This window comes from Mesocricetus auratus, unplaced genomic scaffold (assembly GCF_017639785.1).
Source record: "Mesocricetus auratus isolate SY011 unplaced genomic scaffold, BCM_Maur_2.0 Super-Scaffold_100691, whole genome shotgun sequence".
NCBI lineage: Eukaryota > Metazoa > Chordata > Mammalia > Rodentia > Cricetidae > Mesocricetus > Mesocricetus auratus.
Window position 1 is genome coordinate 47,329,125 of NW_024429267.1, and position 22,166 is coordinate 47,351,290.

The following is a 22,166-nucleotide window of genomic DNA, read 5'->3' on the forward strand; positions in this document are numbered from 1 at the left end:
TTGATAATCCGGTGATGAACAGGACAAATGGCTGTGAACAGAACTCTTGTTGCTGAGCTTCGAAATCAGTTCCTGATAGTACAGCTGTTGTCCTTTCGTTGTGTAGGGAGGTGCCTGGGGGTGAAAAGTTAATATTCTTTAGAGAAATATTTCTTTAAGACAGCCAGGGTCTTGCTAAGTTGCCGAAAAAGGCAAGAGAAATTCAGATATGCCTAAGGGATCATAAGGCTTGATAAAAATGGTGGTAGCTGATCTTTCCAGAGAGCCTTGCCTAATGATTTGGTTTTACCTGGAATGAAACACAGTGTTTATGGAAGGCAACTGTTTTAGTTAAATAAAATAAAAAACCAAAAAACAATACAGACATCAGATTCAGCTTGACATAATAAACCTTTGGAAGAAATACATTGAAAACAAATCTGGAAAATAGTTATAATTTAATAGCTGAAACTTGTTAGACACACTGACAAAAGATCTTGATTTTTTTTAAGTATGAAATCATGATGATGTAATGTTGGCTATATTCAGATTACAAATGATCTCTGGGACTGTTTGGGACGCTGGGTCATTTCCAAGCCTGAGGAGCAAGGATCCATTTTGGTAACAGCGTTCTCTGTAATGTCCTAGGATAGCTTCAGAACCCTGTGTCATTTGGAGCGGGGTGCAGGGGAGCGTGGTGCAGGGGGTGGAGGAGGGATATATTGACCCAGTCATCTACACTCTTGTAGCACCAGCGTCCCCTGATGAAGCACAATTGAGGGTTAAAAGCAGGGTTTGGGGGGAAAAGGGAGCTTCAAGAGTGGGTTTCTCTGTGTGGCTTTGGAGGCTGTTCTGGAACTCACTCTGTAGACTAGGCTGGCCTCAAACTGAAAGAGATCCACCTGCCTCTGCCTCCAGAATGCTGGGATTAAAGGCCCAAGTCACCACTGCCTGTCAAGAGGAGATTTTTAGAATATAATTATTAACCATAATAGCACACACAAATTAGTGTGTGCTCATGGTCCTGGGTACTCAGGAACTGAGTTCAAGAGTTCTAGAGTATCTTGCGTACCACAGTGAGACTCTCTTAAAATAATGTTTTTTTTTGTATTGTCTTTGGGAAACAGTGATATAAGTGACAATTTCTCTAAGCTGGTACTAAGCAATAAAAAGCACACTTCTAAAAGTAACAACAGACAAAAATTTGAAAGTTATCAAACTTGTCTCTGTCAGCCATCATGTTAAAACAGTATCTGCTATGTACTGCTAAATTATTTTTCTTTTTTACACTAAAACTCAAAGTACTTTTTGAGTGAAACCTGTTTTGGGGATTAGGAAGAAAGTAAATTGATAAGATCTTAATTTACACTGCAAGTGAAACAATGGTCCTTCCAGGAATGTGTTCTAGTACCCACTTAAAATGGAGACTGGAATGGGGCATAGTGGTACATGCCTTTAATGTACCACTTGGGAGGTAGAGGAGGTCAGATCTTTGAGTTCGAGGCCACCCTGGTGTACAGACAGAGTTCTAGGACAGGCAGGGCTACATAGTGAGACCCTGCATTGAAAAAAACAAAACAACAAAAACAAAAAAGAGGTGTTGAGGACTGTTTTTAGTTTTTAATATTTTATGTATGTGGGTGTTTTGCCTGCATTTATCTCTGTGAAGAGAGCATCAGATCCTCTGTAACTGAAGTTATAGATGTTTGTGACTTGCCATATGGTGCTGGGAATCTAGTCTAGGTTGTCCAGAAGAGTAGCTAGGGCTCTTAACCACCGAGCTAGGCTTTAAATTTTTGGGGGGGAGGGTATCTCCCTGCCAGACTCCCCCCCAAAAAATCAAATCAAAACAAAACCACACACACAGTGTTTCTCTTTGTAGTTCTGGCTGTCTTGGAACTGGCTCTGTAGACCAGAGTTACTTGAACTCAGAGTTTCTCCTGCCTCTGCCTCCTGAGTGGTAGGATTACAGGTGTATGCCAACACTGTCGGCTGCTAGACTCTGTTTTAAATTAGCCTATTAGTTTGGGTTTAAGCGATCCTAGCTCAGCTTTCTGTATATATACCTGGGACTTTATAGGTGCATGCTACTGTGTCTAGCTAATTTTTTTTTGTCTTTATTTTATTTTATTTTTTTGTCTTTAGAGACAGGTCTTGATTCTTACTGTGCGTTCAGAGAGCCTCCCCAGTGGTGGTATTACAGGCAGACACTGCCATGTATATGTGTAGATTCTATACTTTTAGAGATAATTCTGGTGCCTTTTAAAGGAATCTTGTTAGAAATTTCTTGTTAGAAATTTGTCTAGTGTTGAGGGTGAAATGAAGATGCTTAGGAACAATGTTTGAGAGTGATGGTGGCACTGACTAGGCTTCTGTTCTTCCTTCTTTTTACTCCGTAACAGCAAATATGGTAATGAAGGGAGGTCAGAGCCAGCTGCTGGCCAGTTGTAAACTACAGTGGCAGTTTCTTATCACTTTTTTGAGTTCAGTTTTTGAAATATTGTCGAAAGACCAAACAAAGTGATACACTTGTAATCTCCATACTTGGGAAACTCAAGGGGGTGCATCTCTGTTAGTTCAAGGCCAGTCTGGTCTACATACTGTGTTTCAGGCAGTAGAGCTACACAGTGAGAACCTGTAGCAAAATAAAACAAAGGTTGCTCAGGGCACTATAGAGATCTTGATCTTATTTAAGTAAGTAACTTCAGACTTTGTGAATTATCTAAAGTAAACACCTCAGAAGGTATTTATGATCTCATCCTGTTTTGTTATTTACTATTTATGAGCACCCAGCTATTGATAGTAAACAGTGCGAAGTAGTAAAATCACCAAGATTCTCTTGCATGCTCACATCATGTCACACAGTTTGCTGTTGTCTTAGTTTACCTGTTTTTAAGACCTTGGTAAGCAGTCATGTGATCAGAAGGAAAGATCAGATGTCTGAATTGCTGTACTTGAGAACATATGTTCTTTTGGTGACTACTTAGATCATATGGGGCTTGCTTTCTGGCAGTTTGGTGTGTGTGATGTTAGGTCTCCATTGATGTAGCTAGAGCTGCATGGAGTTTAAGCTCCAGCCACATTTGTTCAAGAAATGCAAGGTGCTCTGAATTTGTTTTTAATTTCTTCCTTCACTCTCAAAGCTTTTGCCTTATAGCCTCTAACTCAGAGATCCTCCTGCCTCTTTGCTGGCATTAAAGGTGTAGGCCATCATACCAAGGGAAACTCAAGTCTCCAAAGGTTACTTAATTAAGGCTACAGCATCAAATTAAAACACGGTGTCTGCCACACTGAGTTTTAGATTCTGTGTCTTACTTACAAATCCATTTTAAGTTAACTTTATTATCTATACAGATAGATAAATAAATGGCCATTTAAAGTAGGCTCTTCTCATTTACAAAGATACTTTATTATTTATTTTGGTCTTTGTTTTTGGTTTGGATGTTTCAAAACATATCAAAACCGTCCTATCTCAGCCTCCTGAGAGCTGGAATTGCCAGCATTTACCAAGAATCCTAGATAATAAGGTTTTTATCTTCTTGAGGTCTTGATAGGAAAGCAATTCTGTGTTGTATTGTATCCCTCTTCCCCCAGGATCTCACTTTGTAGCCTTAGCTGTCCCAGACTGGCCTTGAACTCACAAGAGTTCCACCTACATCTACTTCCCAAGTGCTGGAATTAAATGGCCCCATGTTGTACGTTTTTTGTTCATTTTTCAGTCGTTATTCATTCCCAGCACCTTTTTTTTTTTCTTCTTCTTCAAGACAGGGTTTCTCTGTGGCTTTGGAGACTGTCCTGGAACTAGCGCTTGTAGACCAGGCTGGTCTCGAACTCACAGAGATCCGCCTCCCTCTGCCTCCAGAGTGCTGGGATTAAAGGTGTGTGCTATCACTGTCCGGCTATTCCCAGCACTTTCACCAGTGTGAGTAATGGCTACCCATTGGAAAAATTTTTTGACGGGGGTGGGGAGGTGGGGGGTGGGTGAGGGTTGGGTGGGGTGGGGTGGAGTGGTGATGGTGGTGGCACATGCCTTTAGTTCCAGCACTTGGGAGGTAGATGTAGGAGGATCTCTAAATTCCAATCCACCTTGGTCTACAGAGCAAATTCCAGGGCAGCCAATGGTATCACACAGAGAAAACCTGTCTCAAAAAAAAAAAAAAAAAAAAAAAGAAAGAAAAAGAAAGTTCTCTGACCAAAAGGTTAGAAGGCAATTTGATAGGTACATCACGTCTATCAAAACAATAGCAGTAGCTTCCCCACTACAGCTTATGACCTCATGAGTCGTAGATTTTTGATCAGTTTTAGTATGAACTTTCTCCTGTGTAATGGATCACAAATCCTGTAACAGTTATGCCTCTTTTTCATTGCTGGCAGGTAGGTAGCATAGCACACAGGGACTCCATAATTGAACACGACTGTAACAATTCTCCCCCATTGACCAGGATAGTACCTTTTTGGGACTGTGAAATCTAACCAACAGGGAAGATGCTTCCAACTTAGTTATAGCTTGACTCTCCCCTCCCAGCTCCACAGGGTCTTCTTGGCTCACATCTCCTAGAGAAGAAGAACTACTTTGGCACTAGGATTTTCATTCTGTAACCTTGTAGCTTCTGGGAATGACTTTTCCACCCACAGAGGATACTTTCACTCAAGCTATTTATTATCAAATCATTTTGTTTTAATTTTTTGAGACAGGGTTTGTCTGTGTAAACAGTTGGCTGTCCTGGAACTCACTTTATAGATCAGATTGACCTCAAACTCATAGACTGTGTCTGCCTCCCAACTGCTGGGAGTAAAGTTGTGTATCACCACCATCCAGCTTGTTTGAAATTTTTAATTATATGTATATGATGTGTGTGAGAGGTGGCACACTTGGAGATCAAAGGGCAGCTTTGTGAGAAGTTGATTTCTCTCCACTGTCACAGAGGAATCTGGGTCTCACTCAAGTTGTCAATCTTCATGGCAAGTGCATTTATCTATCCATTGACCGATATTGCTGGCTGTAATAATTTATTTTTCATACTAGTATAGTAGTGTTGAGTATTGTCATTGGTTTACTCAGCTTTCTACAAGTGAACAAGGAGGCAATACTCAGTCCAAGATAAAGATTTCATGCTCAGTCTTATGATAAAACATTCTATTTTCTTATTCATAGAAATATTCTAATCTGATCTTGTATATTCTTTTAAAAACTATTTTGGGACCTGATGTGGAAATATGGGGTAATTGAAAAGATATTATGAGAATTGAGGTTAAAAGACCTGACTTAAGGGCTGGAGAGATGGCTCAGTGATAAAGCACACTGTCTCCTCTTTCAGGCGGTCCGAGTTAGGTTAGGCTTTCAGCACTCACAAACTCCAGCACAGCTAACATCCTCCTCTGTCCACATATAATATACTTGCAAGCAAGCAAAATACGCACACGCACACGCACACACACACACACACACACACACACTAAAAATAACTTTGGGGGGTCAGTCTGGCTTTTCAAGACAGGGATTTACTCTGTAACCGTGGCTGTCCTGGAGTTCTCTCTGTAGACCAGCCTGGCCTCAAATTCACAGAGATCTCCTGCCACTGCCTCCTGAGTGCTAGGCTGAAAGGCATCACCTCTGCCAGGCTTGTGCTTTATTTTCTGTACTAATAAAAAGAAGCTTGGTATGATTATACTGTCCTATAGTTCCAGTATTCTGGGGGCTGAGGCAGAAGATTGATTACGGGTTAGGCTAGATTGGCCTGCATATAACAAGATCCTACCTCAAGTAAGTAAAAAGAACAAAAATAATGCGTGGCTTTTCTGCCCTGGAGAGATTGGAGAAGAGACTCACTTAAGCTAAGTGTTCTAAGAGGACTTTTATGTCCTCATCATCTAGAAGGCATTGACTGTACTTAAAATTTCAGGTTTTGATTCTCTTGAAAATAACTGATAAGAGCCTCTAGAAATGCTTTTGTATTTTTCATACTCAATGTTCATGGGAACTTCTCTTTTTCCCTAACAGGCAGTTGCAGTGGTACAGAATGGCGGACCTCAGTCTTGTAGATGCATTGACAGAGCCACCTCCAGAGATTGAGGGAGAGATAAAGCGAGACTTCATTGCCACATTGGAGGCTGAGCCGTATGATGACACTGTGGGAGAAACTGTGGAGAAGACTGAGTATATTCCTCTCATGGATGGTGAAGAGAAAGCTGGGAACCCAGAGTCCAAAAAGAAACCATGCTCAGACACTAGCCAGGTTGAGGGTAGGTATTTAAGCTAAAAGGGATGCATGTGTTCAGGGTGCCATTGGAGGTCATAACTTGTCACTACTGAGGTTTTGGTGTAGGCTAGTCACTTGAAGGTTCTCTCTCTTTTTTTTTTTTTGGGGTTTTCCAAGACAGGGTTTCTCTGTGTAGTTTTGGAGGCTGTCCTGGCACTCGCTCTGTAGACCAGGCTGGCCTCAAACTCACAGAGATCCGCCTGCCTCTGCCTCCCAAGTGCTGGGATTAAAGGCGTGCGCCACCAATGCCCGGCTGAAGGTTCTCTTACAAATCAAGAAATTTATGTTGTCCTTTAGTCAAATCAGTGTTGGTGAAGCTGGATATGACTTTTGTAATGTTTCATCTACTATCTAGCCTGTTTTCTAATTTCCTCTACTAACATTCTTGCTGTTTCTTTTATTTAAGCATAGTTTTGTAAAGTTAAATTCATTAAATTTATGCTTATATTCCAACTTAGGTTGGAATCAGGTTGTTGGTGATCTTTATGTCTGGAGTAAAACACAGTTAAATCTTTTAAGAAAGGTTTACAGCAGCTGGGAAGGGGTGGCACTTGCCTTTGTTTGATCCCAGTGCTTGGGAGGTAGTGGCAGGTAGATTTCTGTGAGTTCAAGGCCATTGTGGTCTACATAGTGAGTTCCAAGACAGCCAGGATTGTTACACACAGAGAAACCCTGTCTTGAGTGCCCCCCAAAAAAGAAAGTTTTGTTTGTTTGTTTTTTGTTAATACTTGACAGAAGATTTGCTTGTTTTTGTGTATCATTGCCTGTCTTGGGACTAGCTCTGTATAACAGGCTGGCCTCAGAGATCCACTTGTTTCTGCCTCCTAAGTACTGGGATTGAAGTCGTGCGCTACCACAGTTGAGCTGGCTGATGATTTTTGTGTCCGTATTTAAGAGGGGTATTGAACTTTAGTTGTCTAGTAATTTGTATGATATTTGGTTGGTTGGTTGGTATTTTGAGACAGAATCTCACACTGGAACCCAGGCTGCCTTGGAAATCACTGTCTAGCTTATTTTGTTCTTGAACTCATGGCTGTTAGCTTTGATCCTTTATAGAGCTGGCATTATAAGTGTGAATCAATATGCCAGGTTTTTTTTGGGGGTGGGGTCTGGTCTTAAATTTGAAATCATGCAGACTTCACAAATGAGTTAGCTAGTACTCAGCATGCAAAAGCAGGTAGATCTGTGTGAGTTAGAGGACAGCCAAGGCTACACAGAGAAACCCTGTGTCAGAAAACAAAAAGAGTTGAGGTCTGTGTCCACAAACCAAACTGAGACAGAACAAAATACTACATAATAGGCCAGTGATAACATGAATGGGGAAGTGTTTGTCTTCTAGAATAGTTAATATAAAATTATTTTATTTTTGTTTTCTGATGGAATTTATCAATTCTGTGCATAGTTTTGAGTTTTAAATTAGGGATTAAATTTCTTTATGAGACAACAGAAGAATGGGGATGAAGCTCACATAGCATATGAAGCTCTGGGTTGGGTTTGGACACCACATAACTAGGCTTGGCAGCACATACACCTGTCACGCTACCGCTGGAAGGTGAAGATGAAGGGTCAGAACTTGAGGGTTTGAAGCTTTGCTTCACCTGTCAGGTTCCAAGCTAGAGTTACAATGACTGTCTAAAAGAGACGTGAGTTGGGGTGTGTGGGGGTGTAGGCCAGGGGACAATGTTGGGTGTTGTTTCTCTGGCACCTTTGTGCATTCAAAGTAAAAGAGGACATTTTACAGGGGCCAGTTTTTTCCTTTTGTCTTGTGGATCCTGGAGATGGAACTCAGGTTATCAAATTTGGTGACAAATGCTCCCATTTATGTATCTCACTGGGCCAGTTTTGTTATTACTATTATTTTTTCAACAAGGTACTGAAACTTACCAAATAACCTATACTGGTAAGCCTTAGAAATTTGCCTATTTCTACCCACCCCCTCAGCACTGGGCTTATTAACTCATACCACCACATCTATTTTACTTTTGTTCTTGGCATCTAATTCAGGTCCTTGCTTGCAAATTAAGCACATTGTCTCCCTAGTCTCTGTAGTTCTCAGCTATCTTTTTCATGTTGTTGAAGTGGGAGTGATATATTACTTTTGACTTTCTATAACCAAAGTGGAAAGCCTGGTAGCTTTGTGTATACTTTATGGGGAGACATCAGGTAAAGAATTGGGAGAATTAAGATCTTACCATATTAGTATAAATAATTGCCTCAAGAAAAAAAATTGGATATCTTAATGGAAAATAGTTCACAATGGTTCTTTGACTGACTCACAATGAAAATAAAGGAAATTCTGTAGAAAGGAAGGAAATGGTCAGACTTAAATGGTAGTAGCTAATGGTAGCTAAGATGCTCCTCCCACCCTCCAGTAACTGATGCTCATCAGAGTTTGGTTGAAGAAGCGTGTTTCTTTTCTGTTGTCTTATAGCTGCTTAATGCTTCTGCGGTCTGGGACTGATCTAAAGGGGTAAGGACAGGGAAGCAGTAGAAAGAATTTTATCTTTTTGCAGGGAGGGGATGATGGCTGACCTCCAGGTCACAAAGCTCCTTCTGCCTCTGCCTCTTTAACACAGGGTTTAAAAGCGTGCACCATGACACTTGGCTGTATCTCATCTAGAGTGATTTGATCAGTATCTATAATATTAATTTGTCTCTCTGGGCAGTAGTGGACCTCACCTTTTAATCCCAGCAACCAGAAGGCAGAAGCAGGTGGATCTCTGTGGGGGAAACCTGACTGTGTGACCTATGAAGGCTAGAGGAGGGTGTCATGTCCTCTGGAGCTGGAGTTTTAGGCAGTTGTAAGTTGTTCTGCATGGGTTCTGAGAACTGAATTTGGCTCTGCTAGAACAAGAAGTGCTCTTAACTGACAAGTCATCTCTTTAACCCCAAGTAAGTTCTTTTGAACAGTTTTCAGACACAATGGAAGAGCTGTAAAGATTTTGTTACTTTTGTTCTACAAGATAAGGTGTTAAGATGTAGCCTATGTTACCCTGGAACTCTTGATCCTCGTGCCTCAACTTTCTCAGAGTTCTTCAAAGCCTAGTGCACTCTTTATCTTTATGTTTTTTGTATGTTTAACCCTTTTTTTGTGCCCAGACCAGAGGCACACACCTAAATTTGGTTTTTGCTTTTAGAATAGGCTTGGTAGTCTATCATTTGTTTGATTGAACTTCAGGTCAACCAAGGGAAGTTTAAACCATTGTGTTGCATCTAGATACAGAAGGAGCAGTTGAACGGGCTACATATAATAGATCTCTTTGGACAATAATTTTCATTTCCTTTATTTCTTATATGGCTACCCTAAAGACTTTCAACTGAAAGTGGAAAGTAATCATGAAATATGGTCCACACCTACGAGATCCTAGTATTTGGGAGGTAAGGTAAAGTCAGCATCATCTGTGGCTGCTTAGGGGATTCAAGGCTAACCTGTGCTAGAAGAAATCCCATCTCAAAATAAAACAAAAAATAGTCAATAATAAAATGAGGAATTTAAAAAAGCATGACTGCCTTCATGACATTTATCACAAAGTAGTAAAGTTACCTTTTTTTGGGGGGGGGGGTTTCGAGACAGGGTTTCTCTGTATTGCTTTGGAGCCTGTCCTGGAACTCGCTCTGTAGACCAGGCTGGCTTTGAAATCAGAGATCCATCTACCTGCCTCTGCCTTCTGAGTGCTGGCATTAAAGGTGTGCGTGACCAACGCCTGGCTGAGGTTAATAGTTTTTATGTAATTCTATGAGTTCTTTGAGGCCAAGATTTATGTAGAATAAAAATTAGATGACGGTACATGCCATTTATCCCAGCATTCAGGAGGCAAAGGTAAGTGGATCTCTGAGTTCCAGAAGAGCCTAGCTTGGTCTACATAGTGAGTTCTAGGACAACTAGGTACGTGCTCCTCAAGGGTGGGCCTTTGAACCAGCAATTTCAGATCATGTGGAACTTGTGCAAAGTGCAGTGGATAGGCTCAGGGTTGAGGCCTAACAGGTTAGAGGGTGTGGCCTTAATGAAATAGTGCAGTCTGCCCAAATTTGCCACAAGAGGGTGATGTTGGCAGGAGCTTGTGTCCAGCCTGTGCTCAGTCTTCCCTGTGCTGTTTCAGTACTGCATATGTTGAACTAAGAGTTATTTCATTGAATGAAGATCCTCTGTGGAATTCTGTGAGAGGGCAGTATAGCTCTTTTGATTGAGGACTTTCCCAGTACTGTGCAGTGCTTAACATAAATGCTTTGTGTGTTATTTCTTACAAATATGGTACTGTCACTTAACCAGATTGTAAATTTATTATAAGATTTATTTTTAGTTTATGTCTTTGAGTGGTTTGCCAGCATGTATGTCTGTGTACTATGTGCAGTGGTGGCTGTAGAACTTGGAAGAGGATTTTGGTTCCTGGAGCCCCAACATGGGTACTCTACTCTAAACTTAGGTTCTCTCCTAAAGCAGTACACACTTCTAACTGCTGAACTATCCCCAGCCCCTTAATCAAGATTTTTGTTTGTTTGTTTGTTTGTTTAAGAAGACGGGGTTTCTTTGTGTATCCCTGGCTGTCCTGGAATTGGCCTTCAACGTAAAGAGATCTGCTTGCCCCTGCCTTTCAAGAGAGATGGGATTAAAGGCATGTACCACTATGCCTGGCTCTTAATCAAAAGTTTTACATGATGCAAAGTTAAAAGTGTTCTCACAAGGTTACTTATAAGCTATTGTCCAATTAACACTCACAGTTGATATGTAACTCCTGCCCCCCCCCAACACAGGCTGGTCCAGAATGCACTATGTAACTGGAGACTTTAACTCATGATCCTCTGCCTCTACCCTTCCAAGTGTTGAGGTTATAGGCTTACCTACATTAACAGGCACTGGCAAGCATGCTCATACATACTTACACACTTCATACATACATACATACATACATACATACATACATACATTCTCTCTCTCTCTGTCTGTCTCTGTCTGTCTCTCTCTCTCTCTGTCTCTCTGTCTCTCTGTCTCTCTGTCTGTCTGTCTGTCTGTCTGTCTGTCTGTCTGTCTGTCTGTCTCTGTCTCTTTCTGTGTCTCTGTCTCTTTCTGTGTCTCTGTCTCTTTCTGTGTCTCTGTCTCTTTCTGTGTCTCTGTCTCTTTCTGTGTCTCTGTCTCTTTCTGTGTCTCTGTCTCTCTCTCTCTGTCTCTCTCTCTGTGTCTCTCTGTGTCTCTCTGTCTCTCTGTCTCTCTGTCTCTCTGTCTCTCTCTCTCTCTCTCTCTCTCTCTCTCTCTCTCTCTCTCTCTCCTCTCTCTCTCTCTCTCTCCTCCTGGCATTTGCATTTAGACAACAGGCAGGCAAAAACTCTGTGATTTCCATGCTAATCACACTACATAGAAACATACTGTCTCAAAAAACCAAAAATCCCAAAACAAAAAAGGGGTGAAATGGAGCTAGAGAGCCCCAGTGATTAAGAGCACTGCCTGGCCTGTAGAGGAGCAGATTGTATTCCCAGCACCCACATGGTGGCTCACAAACACCTGTAATTACAGTTTTAGAGAATCTGATGCCCTTTTCTGACTTCCCATAAGACCTCAGTGGGCACCAGTCATGCATGTGGTGAACAGGCACACATGCAGGCAGAACACTCATCCACATAAAAGAAGTAAATTTTCTTGTTGTTGCTGTTGTTTTTGAGACCAGGTTTCTCTGTGTTGCCCTGGCTGTCCTGGAACTCAGAGAGATCCCCCCTGCCTTTTCTTCCCAAGTGCTGGAATTAAAGGGGTGCCTGGCAAAAATAAGTAAAAAAATTTTAAAGAAGTTGAAGAAAGGCATGTATTTGTGGTGAGGGTACATATGCACACATCATACACAAAGCAGAGGGAGGACTGGGAAAGCCAAAAGTCTAGTCTCTTCTGGAGGGCTGTGGGCTTTAAAACCTGAGGGTTTTTCTTTTCCTTAGGGGATTGCTCAGTTTGAAGAAAGCTAACATGGTTGGTTAGCCAAGAACTGTTGTGTAACATGTCTTGAGCAGGCCTTAAACTTGTTAAGCCAGTCCATTAGCAGGGGGCCTGATGGCTGGAGACAGCCTACAATTTCTGTTTTAAGCTTTGTTTCAGGTCAGTTGGGTGAGGAAGAAGCAGACCATATTGGAAAAAAACGCCTCTTCCTATCTGTCTGGTTATCAGGGAGTCTGTCACTAACTGCTCTTAGGGATTCTGTGCATAACAACTTAGCTAGAGCTGGTAAAGTGTTGATGGAGCAGCAGCAGTCAGAGAGGGGCAGCAGCAGTCAGGGAGCCTCAGGGGGTCTATTTAAGGGACCATGATAAAATTTAACCAATGGTGATGATCCAGATCATAAGACAGCCATTTAGTGATGGTATTTTGGAGCTTATCATATGAGTGGGGTAGCATCTGTAATATTTAAAAAGCAAGATTAGCTTCATGGTGGTGGCACATGCCTTTAATTAAGTTCACAACTTGGGAGGCCAGCCTGGTCTATAGAGCAAGTTCCAGGTCAGCCTCCAAAACAATACAGAGAAACGCTGTCTTGAAAAACTTAAAAAAAAAAAAAAGTGAAACGGTTAGTAATTCCTACTTGTAATTACTACTGGGAGTATAGTTAGAAAAAAAGTTGAGGCAGTTTTGCTCTCATTAGAGGAAAAGAATATACCAGAAAATTTCCAAAGAGCCGCCGCCCCCCCGACAGGGTTTCTCTGTATTGTTTTGGAGCCTGTCCTGGAACTCGCTTGGTAGACCAGGCTTGGTTTCAAACTCACAGAGATCCACCTGCCTCTGCCTCCCGAGGGCTGGGATTAAAGGCGGTGCCACCACCGCCTGACAATGTCCAAAGAATTCTTGTAGGCTATCAATATGTTTGATTTCTCTGCCACCGTTGTTTGCCACAAGATGTTGGCAGTATCTTACCAGTAAAAGCTACATCTGCCTGTATACCCAGTGTAACCTCCAGTGGACAGTATGGGTCAAACCTGAAATCCAGGTTTTATTTGTTGAAGCTACAACTTCACATCAGCATCAGTAAGTTTGACAACAGGGTATTTGGCAGCTGCCTTTAATCAGGAAACACAATTGGTTAGCACCTGAGAAGGCCCTCTTCTAGAAATAGATACTGTTAATCTTGAAGAGAATCATTAGTGGGAAATGGTTGTCCAAATAGTATGTCATATAGTGAAGTACAGTATTTGAGGACTATTGAAGAGATACATACAGGTGGCCACGATTAATAACCATTTGTTGTCAAGGCCAGGTGATGATCTGATCCTCAGAAATCACTTGGGCTTGGGAGGAGTCCCTGATTCTTCTCTTGCCAGTTATTTGTAGCTTGAAAATAAAAGACTGAGAGACAGATATTGGGGTTCAAGCTGAAGATCAGGGAAGAAAAGCAGCCAACCTACCAGAGAGCCCTTACCTCTAAAAGGGCTGGGGCGTTCCTATTCTCAGCATGGCTAGAAAATGAATCCCTCCTATCCTGCATCTGGCAGGAGAATGATTGCCTGATACTGAGATCTTGCTCCTGTCCTTTCTTTCTTTCTTTCTTTCTTTTTTTTTTTTTTTGTGGTTTTTCGAGACAGGGTTTCTCTGTATTGTTTTGGAGGCTGTTCTGAAACTCACTCTGTAGACCAGGCTGGCCTCTGCATCCCAAGTGCTGGGATTAAAGTATTTGTTAGCCATTAGATAATGTATTTTGCTTAGATCATACTTTTGCTTTCTAGTTGCATGGTTGTTTTTGTCTCCCTGAGGGGAAGTATGTCTTTTACAGAATTTGGACTGGGATATATGCTTGTCTAGCTGTGTTAACATGGTTTGCCTGGGTGGTACTGATTGTCTTTGAATGGTGCTTTTTCTTGGAAGTTTTTATTGGAAGTTTTGTTTGAAAGATGTTGTGATGGATAACTATTCCTGTGCTTGCCTTTGACAATATGTGATGGTCCTACCACAGTGTGTTAGTGACTAATCCTCCTGGTGTGAGAGCTCTCCTCTCCTCTGGATATCATTGTCACTGGTAAGATAGCTTCCTTTCCTGCTATAGTGTTTAGGGTCTGCTTCCATGTGAGAGGTGACAAGAGGCTGACTATACTGGGAGTGAAGATTGATTAATATGGAGAAGGGACAAAGTTGGCAAACTTTGCCACATTTAGCCTGTAGTTTCTTTATGTATTTCTGGTTGTTTTCATTTTTATGCATATTCTCATAGTTTCTAGATCATTGGAGGCTAGTCTTTTAAATTTTATTTGTGTGTGTGTGTGTTTGTGTATTTGTGTGTGTGTGTATGTATGTATGTATGTATGTATGTATGTATGTATGTATGTATGTATGTGCTTCTCGGTGTGGATATGTGTACATGAACATGGGTGCCCCCAGAGGTGTTGGAAATTGAACCTGGAAGAGCAATATGCTCTCTTAAGTGCTGAGTCATCTTGCCAGACCCTAGTCTACTTTTCTTCATTTGTAGATTCTTTATTACTTTCTCCTTTATAGTGTTTTATCATTTAGGCGAGGCTGGCATTGAATTGATTCATTTAATTTTATTTTGTGTTTGCATATTGCTTGCATATGTCTAGGTACTGGCTACATGCCTGGCATCTCTGGAGACCACTAGAGGGCATTAGAACATTTAGGATTTCTCCAGTCCTATGCTTTTAAATACTTCTGCTAGTATGTTGAAGTTGACATGTTCTTAGTTTGCCATCTTTAACTTCTTAAATTCTGCAAATATCCGTCTGAGACAAGATTTTGTGAAAGTCTATGTCTACTCCCTGTGTCCTATCTTTTCCCTTAACATTTGCTAGCATTGTTTGTTTCATATTATTTTCTGATTAATTGAGAGGGGGAGGATGAGAATGTATCTTCTCATAATACTTACTTTGCCATATTAACCTTCTCCGTACCCTTCTCTCACTCCTGCCCGTATGTATCTTACTCTGTGGTGAATCTTTGCATGGGTATTGGCCCATTTTTAAAAATTATTTATTTTTGTTTTATGAGCATTGATTGGTGTTTTGTCTACATGTATGTTTGTGTGAGAGTGTCAGATCCTCTGGAACTAGAGTTACAGATAATTGTGAGCTGCCATGTGGTTCTGGAAATAGAACCCAGGTCCTCTAAAAGAGCGGTCAGTGTTAACTGCTGAGCTATCTCTCCAGCCCAATATTTTTAAAATAATGCTACAGCATTCTGTTTATATTCATTTTATGTGTCTTTATTTTTTTCATGAATTAAATACTGATAATAAATTTTTGAGTTAGTATTTCTCAGTTGATAAATTGGTTAGCTATATAGCTTTGTTTTAATTATTTAAATGAGATTTTCTGTTTTCCTACCCTTTAGTCATACTAGCTATTACTAGTACTGTTACTAGATTATAAAATAGTTTTATCACTTCCTTGGCCAAAAATGAAAATTTTTTGTAAAATTTGCATTTTATTATAATTTCCATTTTTTAAAAAACAGGACAGATTTTTTAAAATATGCCCTCTTTCCTTAAGCTAGGGATGATGAATCTTAAGTGCTGATTGAGTAGAGGGACTTGATGCCAAGTGTGGGGTAGAACATAGCTGGCATCTCTTGGATCAGTACAGTACATTATGTGAAGAATGAGCAGGGAGAACATTATTTATGCATATTTAGTGGAAACTCATTTTCCACCCTTTTATCTTTTTTTTTTTTTTTTTTTTTTTGGTTTTTCGAGACAGGGTTTCTCTGTGGCTTTGGAGGCTGTCCTGGAACTCGCTTGGTAGTCCAGGCTGGTCTCGAACTCACAGAGATCCGCCTGCTTCTGCCTCCCGAGTGCTGGGATTAAAGGCGTGCGCCACCAACGCCCGGCCTCTTATCTCTTTTCTAATTAGTGTTCTGATATACCTTGCTTCTCTTTGTTCCTCTGAGATAACAGAGAGTCTTTTCAGTAAAACATTATATTACTATCAAGGATCTGTGCACCCTGCATTTTCAGTTTTAGGTAGTGTAGTTTCTAGATTCCCTGTTGTCTTTGAAAAGTTGCTGTGAAAAATGCCTCTGAGGTGGTCCCCCTCTCCCTCCCACCACAGGGTTTCTCTATGTAGCCGAGGCTATCCTGGAACTCACTGTCTAAACCAGGCTGGCTTAGAGGTCACAGAGATCCACCTGACTCTGTCTTAAATTTATTTATGTATTTATTTTACATCCCAGCTGCAGTTTCCCTTTCTTACTGAGATGAATATGTTACCAGGGAGATGAGTGGGAGTGTCCAAAGTTGGTAACTAGGGAGGGTCCGTGCTTAGTGGCATCCAATACTGTTGATTGACTGACTAGCTACCAAACTGGATGACTGTGCCATTTTCTTGAAGTAAAAATGTTTCAGAGGTTGAAAGATGTCTCCCTGTAAGAATTCTTTTGCCTGTCTTGCTTGAGCACTCTCATGAACACTTTCAAACAGGGGCAGAAGACCTGAAAGGGGGTGGTCTTAGCTTTGTTTACTCTAAGCAGTCACTGACCCTTCTCCACAGGGTGAAATATACCCAGGAGGTAACACAGTGGGGAAGACTTTTGTGGTCAGCAGGCAAAGTATGCAGATTGCTGAAGTACATAACATGAAAAATTAAAGAAGACAGATATTGGGGTTCAGGCTGAAGATTGGGGAAGCAAAGCAGCCAAGCCTACCAGAGCTTTTACTGCTAAAAGAGCTGGGGCGTTCTTATTCTCAACATGGCTGTAGACTGAATGCCTGATCCTGACTACTGAACACCCTGCTCCTATGTTTTATACCCCTCTAGTGCTGGGATTAAAGACATGTGATCACAAGTGCCAAGATCATCTTTGTGTGAGCTGTTTCTCTTTAGGACTGGGTCAGTCTTGTTTACATCTGGGTGGCCTTGGACTCACAGAGATCCGTCTATCTCTTAATCCTGGGACTAAAGGTGTGCATCACCACTGCCTGATCTCTATAGCTTGAGGTTACCTTTGCTTTCTGAATCCTCAGGCAAGCTTTAATAAATCATAAATAATATATCACTACAGAAGCACTAATTCTAGTCAGAGCCTTTCAGAAAATGTGCATCCCCAACTGGTTTTTCATTTAAGCTGTAAATAAGATCTCATCAAAACTATGTGCACACATGCTGGCTCGTGTGGAAGCCAGAGGAATATTTTGAATGCCTTCCTTCCAACTCTCTTCCTTTTCCTTTCCCTTTCCCTTCTTGGCATGTCTTTCAATGAACCTGGAGCATGCTGATCTGGCTGGACTGGCTGGTCAGCAAATTCCAGGGATCCTCTTGTTTCTGCCTCCCCAACACTGAGGTTGTAGGTGCTGCCGTGCTTGTTTTTCTGTTTTCTGTTGGTACTGTCTGGGCAACAAAATTAAAGCCAGCCTGGGAATTAAGCCTGACTCTGCTCAGAGAGAAAATCTACTGTTACCAAGCTTATGGGGTATCAGAATACCTAGGCTTTAAAAAAAAAAAACATGGAAAAGAACAGAATTGGAGGAAAAGCCCAGGGTTGGAGATTGAGTTCAGGAGTAAAATGCTTAGCTGCTAAAAACAAAGCACTGTATAGTGTGAAGCTCTGGGTTTTGTGCATATGTGCAAACATGCACACATATCCAGAAATGAAACAGAAACTCAATGCTACCTGAATAGGAAGCCCAGAAACAGACTAACACAAAATGTTGTCAATTGATTAAACACAAAGTTGCACATTTGTGCCAGAAATTCAATAGGGCAGAGATAGTTTTTTCAACAAATAATGCTGGACAATTAGGTATCCATTTACAAGAACACAGAACCTTGACCCCAATCTTCCTCCCCTCCCCTTCCCCTCCCCTTCCTTTTCAGAAAGGGTCTCATGTAGGCCTGGCTGGCCTTAAACTTACGTTATAGTTGAGGAAGATCATGAATATAATGATCCTCCTGCCACACATCTTGAGTATACTACCATTCCCAGTTTTGTGCAGTATCCAAAGACTTCCTGTGCGTATACAAACAGGTTTGCATCTAAACTGGGCTATGAGACACTGTCTGCAAACAATACAGAGCAGAGGATTACTAGTATTTCCATGTAGTCTTTTTGTCCAGGAACAGTGATGGTGTCCTGGAGCTCCTATTGGAGGACTCTCCTAAATTCCTGGATTATTTCTTGTGAAACATGCTTAGTTTACCTGAGGTTAATTGAATCTGTTAGTAATCTTTGACAATTTATAAAACAAGGACACTTATGCCTTTAGTCCCAGCTGGTCTACAGAGTGAGTTCCAGGACAGCCAGGTCTACACAGAGAAACAGAAACCTTGCTTGGTGGTTGGTGGGGGACAAACGGACTCTAATCTGGCTTGCTAGAAAAGCCTTTCTCAAAATGAAAAGATGGCTCTCAGAGCTATTGTTGCTCTAGAAGTAGCCCTGGATTTGATTCCCAGCACCAACACAAGGTGGCTTTACAACCATCAATAAAACTCTACTCCCAAGGGTTTCATCTCCCTCAGGTGAACTCCTTGGGTACCAGACATAGGTACGCATGCACATAAAACTCATACATAAATAAATCTAAAAATGAAAAAAAAGAAAGGTCTTTTCTGTGGTGATAGTACTGAAGGTTTTGAGCAGGACAGGAATTAGTATGTTTCCTTTTACTGAAGATTGACAGTTGATGTGCTAATACTGCAAAGAGTAACCAAAATTGCACAGTCAGCATTTCCTTTTATTTTTACTTTGTTATACAATGTATAATTCTTTGTAATTATTGCAGGTATTCCATCTTCTAAACCAACTCTTCTAGCCAATGGTGATCATGGAGTGGCAGGTAATAACACTACAGGTAAGTCGTCACTGGAATTCCTCAAGTGTGGAAGTTTTCATATTGAACATCTTGGCAAGTTCCTTTTGAGTATTATTTTGGAAGTATATGAATTATCTCTGAGAACCTTGCCATTTCTGTTGGATGTATTTTAAACCAGGGCATCTCTCAACAATAGAGAATTTGCTTTCATAGTCCTTGAATGTTAACTGGGAGGGAGCCACATAAGAAATGGACCAGTCTTTTTTTTTTTTTTTTTTGGACAAAGTAATTTTTTTTCTTAACTTTATGTACATTGATGATGTTTTGCCTGCATGTATGTCTGTGAGGGTGTCAGATCTTGGAGGTGCATACAGTTGTTAACTTTCATATGAGTGCTGGGAATTGAACCCCAGGTCCTTTGGAAGAAGAGTCAGTACTCTTAACCGATGAGTCATCTCTCCAGTCCCTGTCCAGTCTTAAAATGAACTCTGAAAGAAGCAAAAAAATCCATTACCTTGCTATATGAGAAGCCTTTCTCTGCTCCCTGCAGCCCAAGAAGTAAAGGCAGTTCTCCAACCTGGATGTGCTCTGCACTTAGTTTCCTTTTAAAGCCAACATTAAACCTCCAGTAGCCAAGCCTGATGGCGCATGCCTTTACTCCCAGCACTTGGGTTTGAGGCCAGCCTAGTCAAAGCGAGTTCCAGGACAGCCAGGGCTGTTATACAGAGAAACCTGACCCCCAAAAAACCAAAACAAACAAACAAACAAGGAAGGAAAGAAGGAACGAACGAACGAACCTACAACTGTAAAGTGCTTTGCTTTGTGTTTTGTCTTTAATTTTTTTTCTCTCCCTTTTTTCTCTTCCTGTCTTTCCCTTACTGTTGCTTTTGGGATTTTTTTCTATCTTTAACTTGTAACTTGTTACTATGCCTATGATAATCTTTCAGCACTGAGTTCTTTTAGGTTTCGCCTCATAACCATATGAACCTCATCCCCTCACTCAGTGTGTTTATAATGAGTAAAATTGCCATAACCATAGCAGGAGTCCACATGGAATGTGTTGTATTATAAAAAACTTGTCTTAGGAGGCCGGGCGTTGGTGGCGCATGCCTTTAATCCCAGCACTCGGGAGGCAGAGGCAGGCGGATCTCTGTGAGTTCGAGGCCAGGCTAGACCGACAGCCTCCAAAACAGAGAAACCCTGTCTCGTAAAAAAAACAAAAAAACCAAAAAAAACTTGTCTTAGGTAGCCTTCATGAGAGTCGTACACTCATTTTTGTAAATAAGTGCACTTAATTTGCAATTGTGATCAGGCCGACACAGTTGACCCAAATAAGTTTGGTTTTCAGTGCTCAAGCAGAGTATATTTTTCTTGCATCAGAACACTCTCCTAACTCTGGGGTGTAGCATTTTGATTCACATCAGTACATTGGAGGAAAGCACAAGATGTACGTATTTTTTTCCTTTCAATTTTTATGATTGAGCCATGAAAAACCTTCCCTTTAACTACCATAGCGTTTATGTTTTCAAGAGCTTTTTGTTAACAGTTTCTTTAAAATGTGCTCTTTATTTTTATATGTATGTGCTTGCATGAGTATGTATACCACATGTGTGCAGGAGCCTGAGAAGGCCAAAAGCATGTATTAGATACCTGGAACTGAAGTTACAAATAGTTGTGAGCCATCATGTGGGCACTGGGAACTAAATTTGGGTCCTCAGCAAGAGCAACAAGTGCTGCTGACCCATTTCTCCAGCCCTGACTCCCCAGATACTTGGGAGGCACAGGCAGGAAGAGCACAAATTTGAGGCCTCTATAGAGTGACTTCCTGGCCAGCCTGGGTAATTTATTAAGTCTTTATTTGAAAACAAAACACCCAGTGATGTAGTGATAGTTAACTTGCCAAACATGTATGAGACCATAGTTCCAACTTACAGTATTTCCCCCTATAAAGGAAAAATGTACATAACCTTATATCTCAAAGAAATTCTTTTTTTTGTAAGCTTGTTTTTACTGCATCAAATTAATTTCTTACTAGCAATATTGTACTTTGAAAACTAGTAACACACATAAGTGTTATCTTCAAAAGAATTGACTTTTCTTTTCTCTCTAGTTTTTTGAGACATGGTTTCTCTGTGAAACAGTCCTGGCCATCCTGAAGTTTGAATTGTAGATCAGGCTGGCCTAGCACTCAGAGATCTACCTGCCTCTGCCTCCTAAGTGCTGGGACTAAAGGTGTGCGCCACCACCGCCCAGCTTGACTTTTCTTTCTTTCTTTTTTTTTTACTTTGACAGTTGTACTCATGTGTTGATTATTTCTGTTCCTGCTTTGAAAAGAGAGATGATTAAAGGAAAGGTGGTTTAAACATGAGCTTTTAAACTTGAATGCTTTCAGCCAGCATGTGTTGGCTCACACCTGTAATTACAGCGCTTGACCGGCAGTTTGAGGACAGTTTGGACCTTATAAGAAGTCCCTTTCTATACACATACACCCCCCCCCCCACACACACACAGGACTAGAGAGCTGTATTGATCTTGCAGGGCCCCAGGTTAATTTCCAGCAGGGTCATGTAGGGTGAATAACAGCAGTTTGCTACCTCAGCTCCAGGGGGATCTCCCTCTGGGCTTAGGGTATAGCTGCACTCACATGCACATACTTACCCACACACAGACATACTCCCACTATACACATAATTGAAAACAAAAGCAACCATAGTGAAACAAAAAAGTAAACGTGGTACTTTTAACCTGGAGTTAGTCCTGGAAGGAAGAAGGCATGAAGGATATCTATATGAAAAACTATTTGGAACAAGTGGGTATTGTTTTTTACACAAGAAGGAACAGCTGTCAAATCTAGATTAGACTTCTTCTCCAGCAGGATGGACCAGAAAAGACTTAATGGTTTTTTGTTGGTGTTGTGTTGTTGGTGTTGTTGTTTTTTCTTTGAGACTGGGTTTCTCTGTGGCTTTGGAGGCTGTCCTGGAACTCTGTACATCAGCCATGTACTGAACTCAGAGATCTGCCTGCCTCTGCCGCCTGAGTGCTGGAATTAAAGGCGTGCGCCACTTCCGCCCGGCTGTTGTTGTTTTTTTTTTTTTTTGAGATTTATTTTTATTTATTTATTTATGTGTGTGTGAGGGGGATGGAGACAACGTGGAATCTCCTGTAGTTGCAGTTACAAATAGTTGTCAATCATCTGATGTGGGTGCTG

General features: G+C 41.1%; 1 protein-coding gene across 1 annotated transcript in view; it reads left to right on the forward strand.

Annotated features, from left to right (window-relative positions):
- The window catches only part of Map4 (microtubule associated protein 4), a 122,929-nt gene that overhangs the window by 34,557 nt on the left and 66,206 nt on the right, over positions 1–22,166 (forward strand). Inside the window, 2 exon segments of the mRNA XM_013116989.3 lie at positions 5,981–6,222; positions 18,929–18,997. Coding sequence (XP_012972443.1) covers positions 6,000–6,222; positions 18,929–18,997 — 292 coding nt within the window. The 5' untranslated portion in view covers positions 5,981–5,999.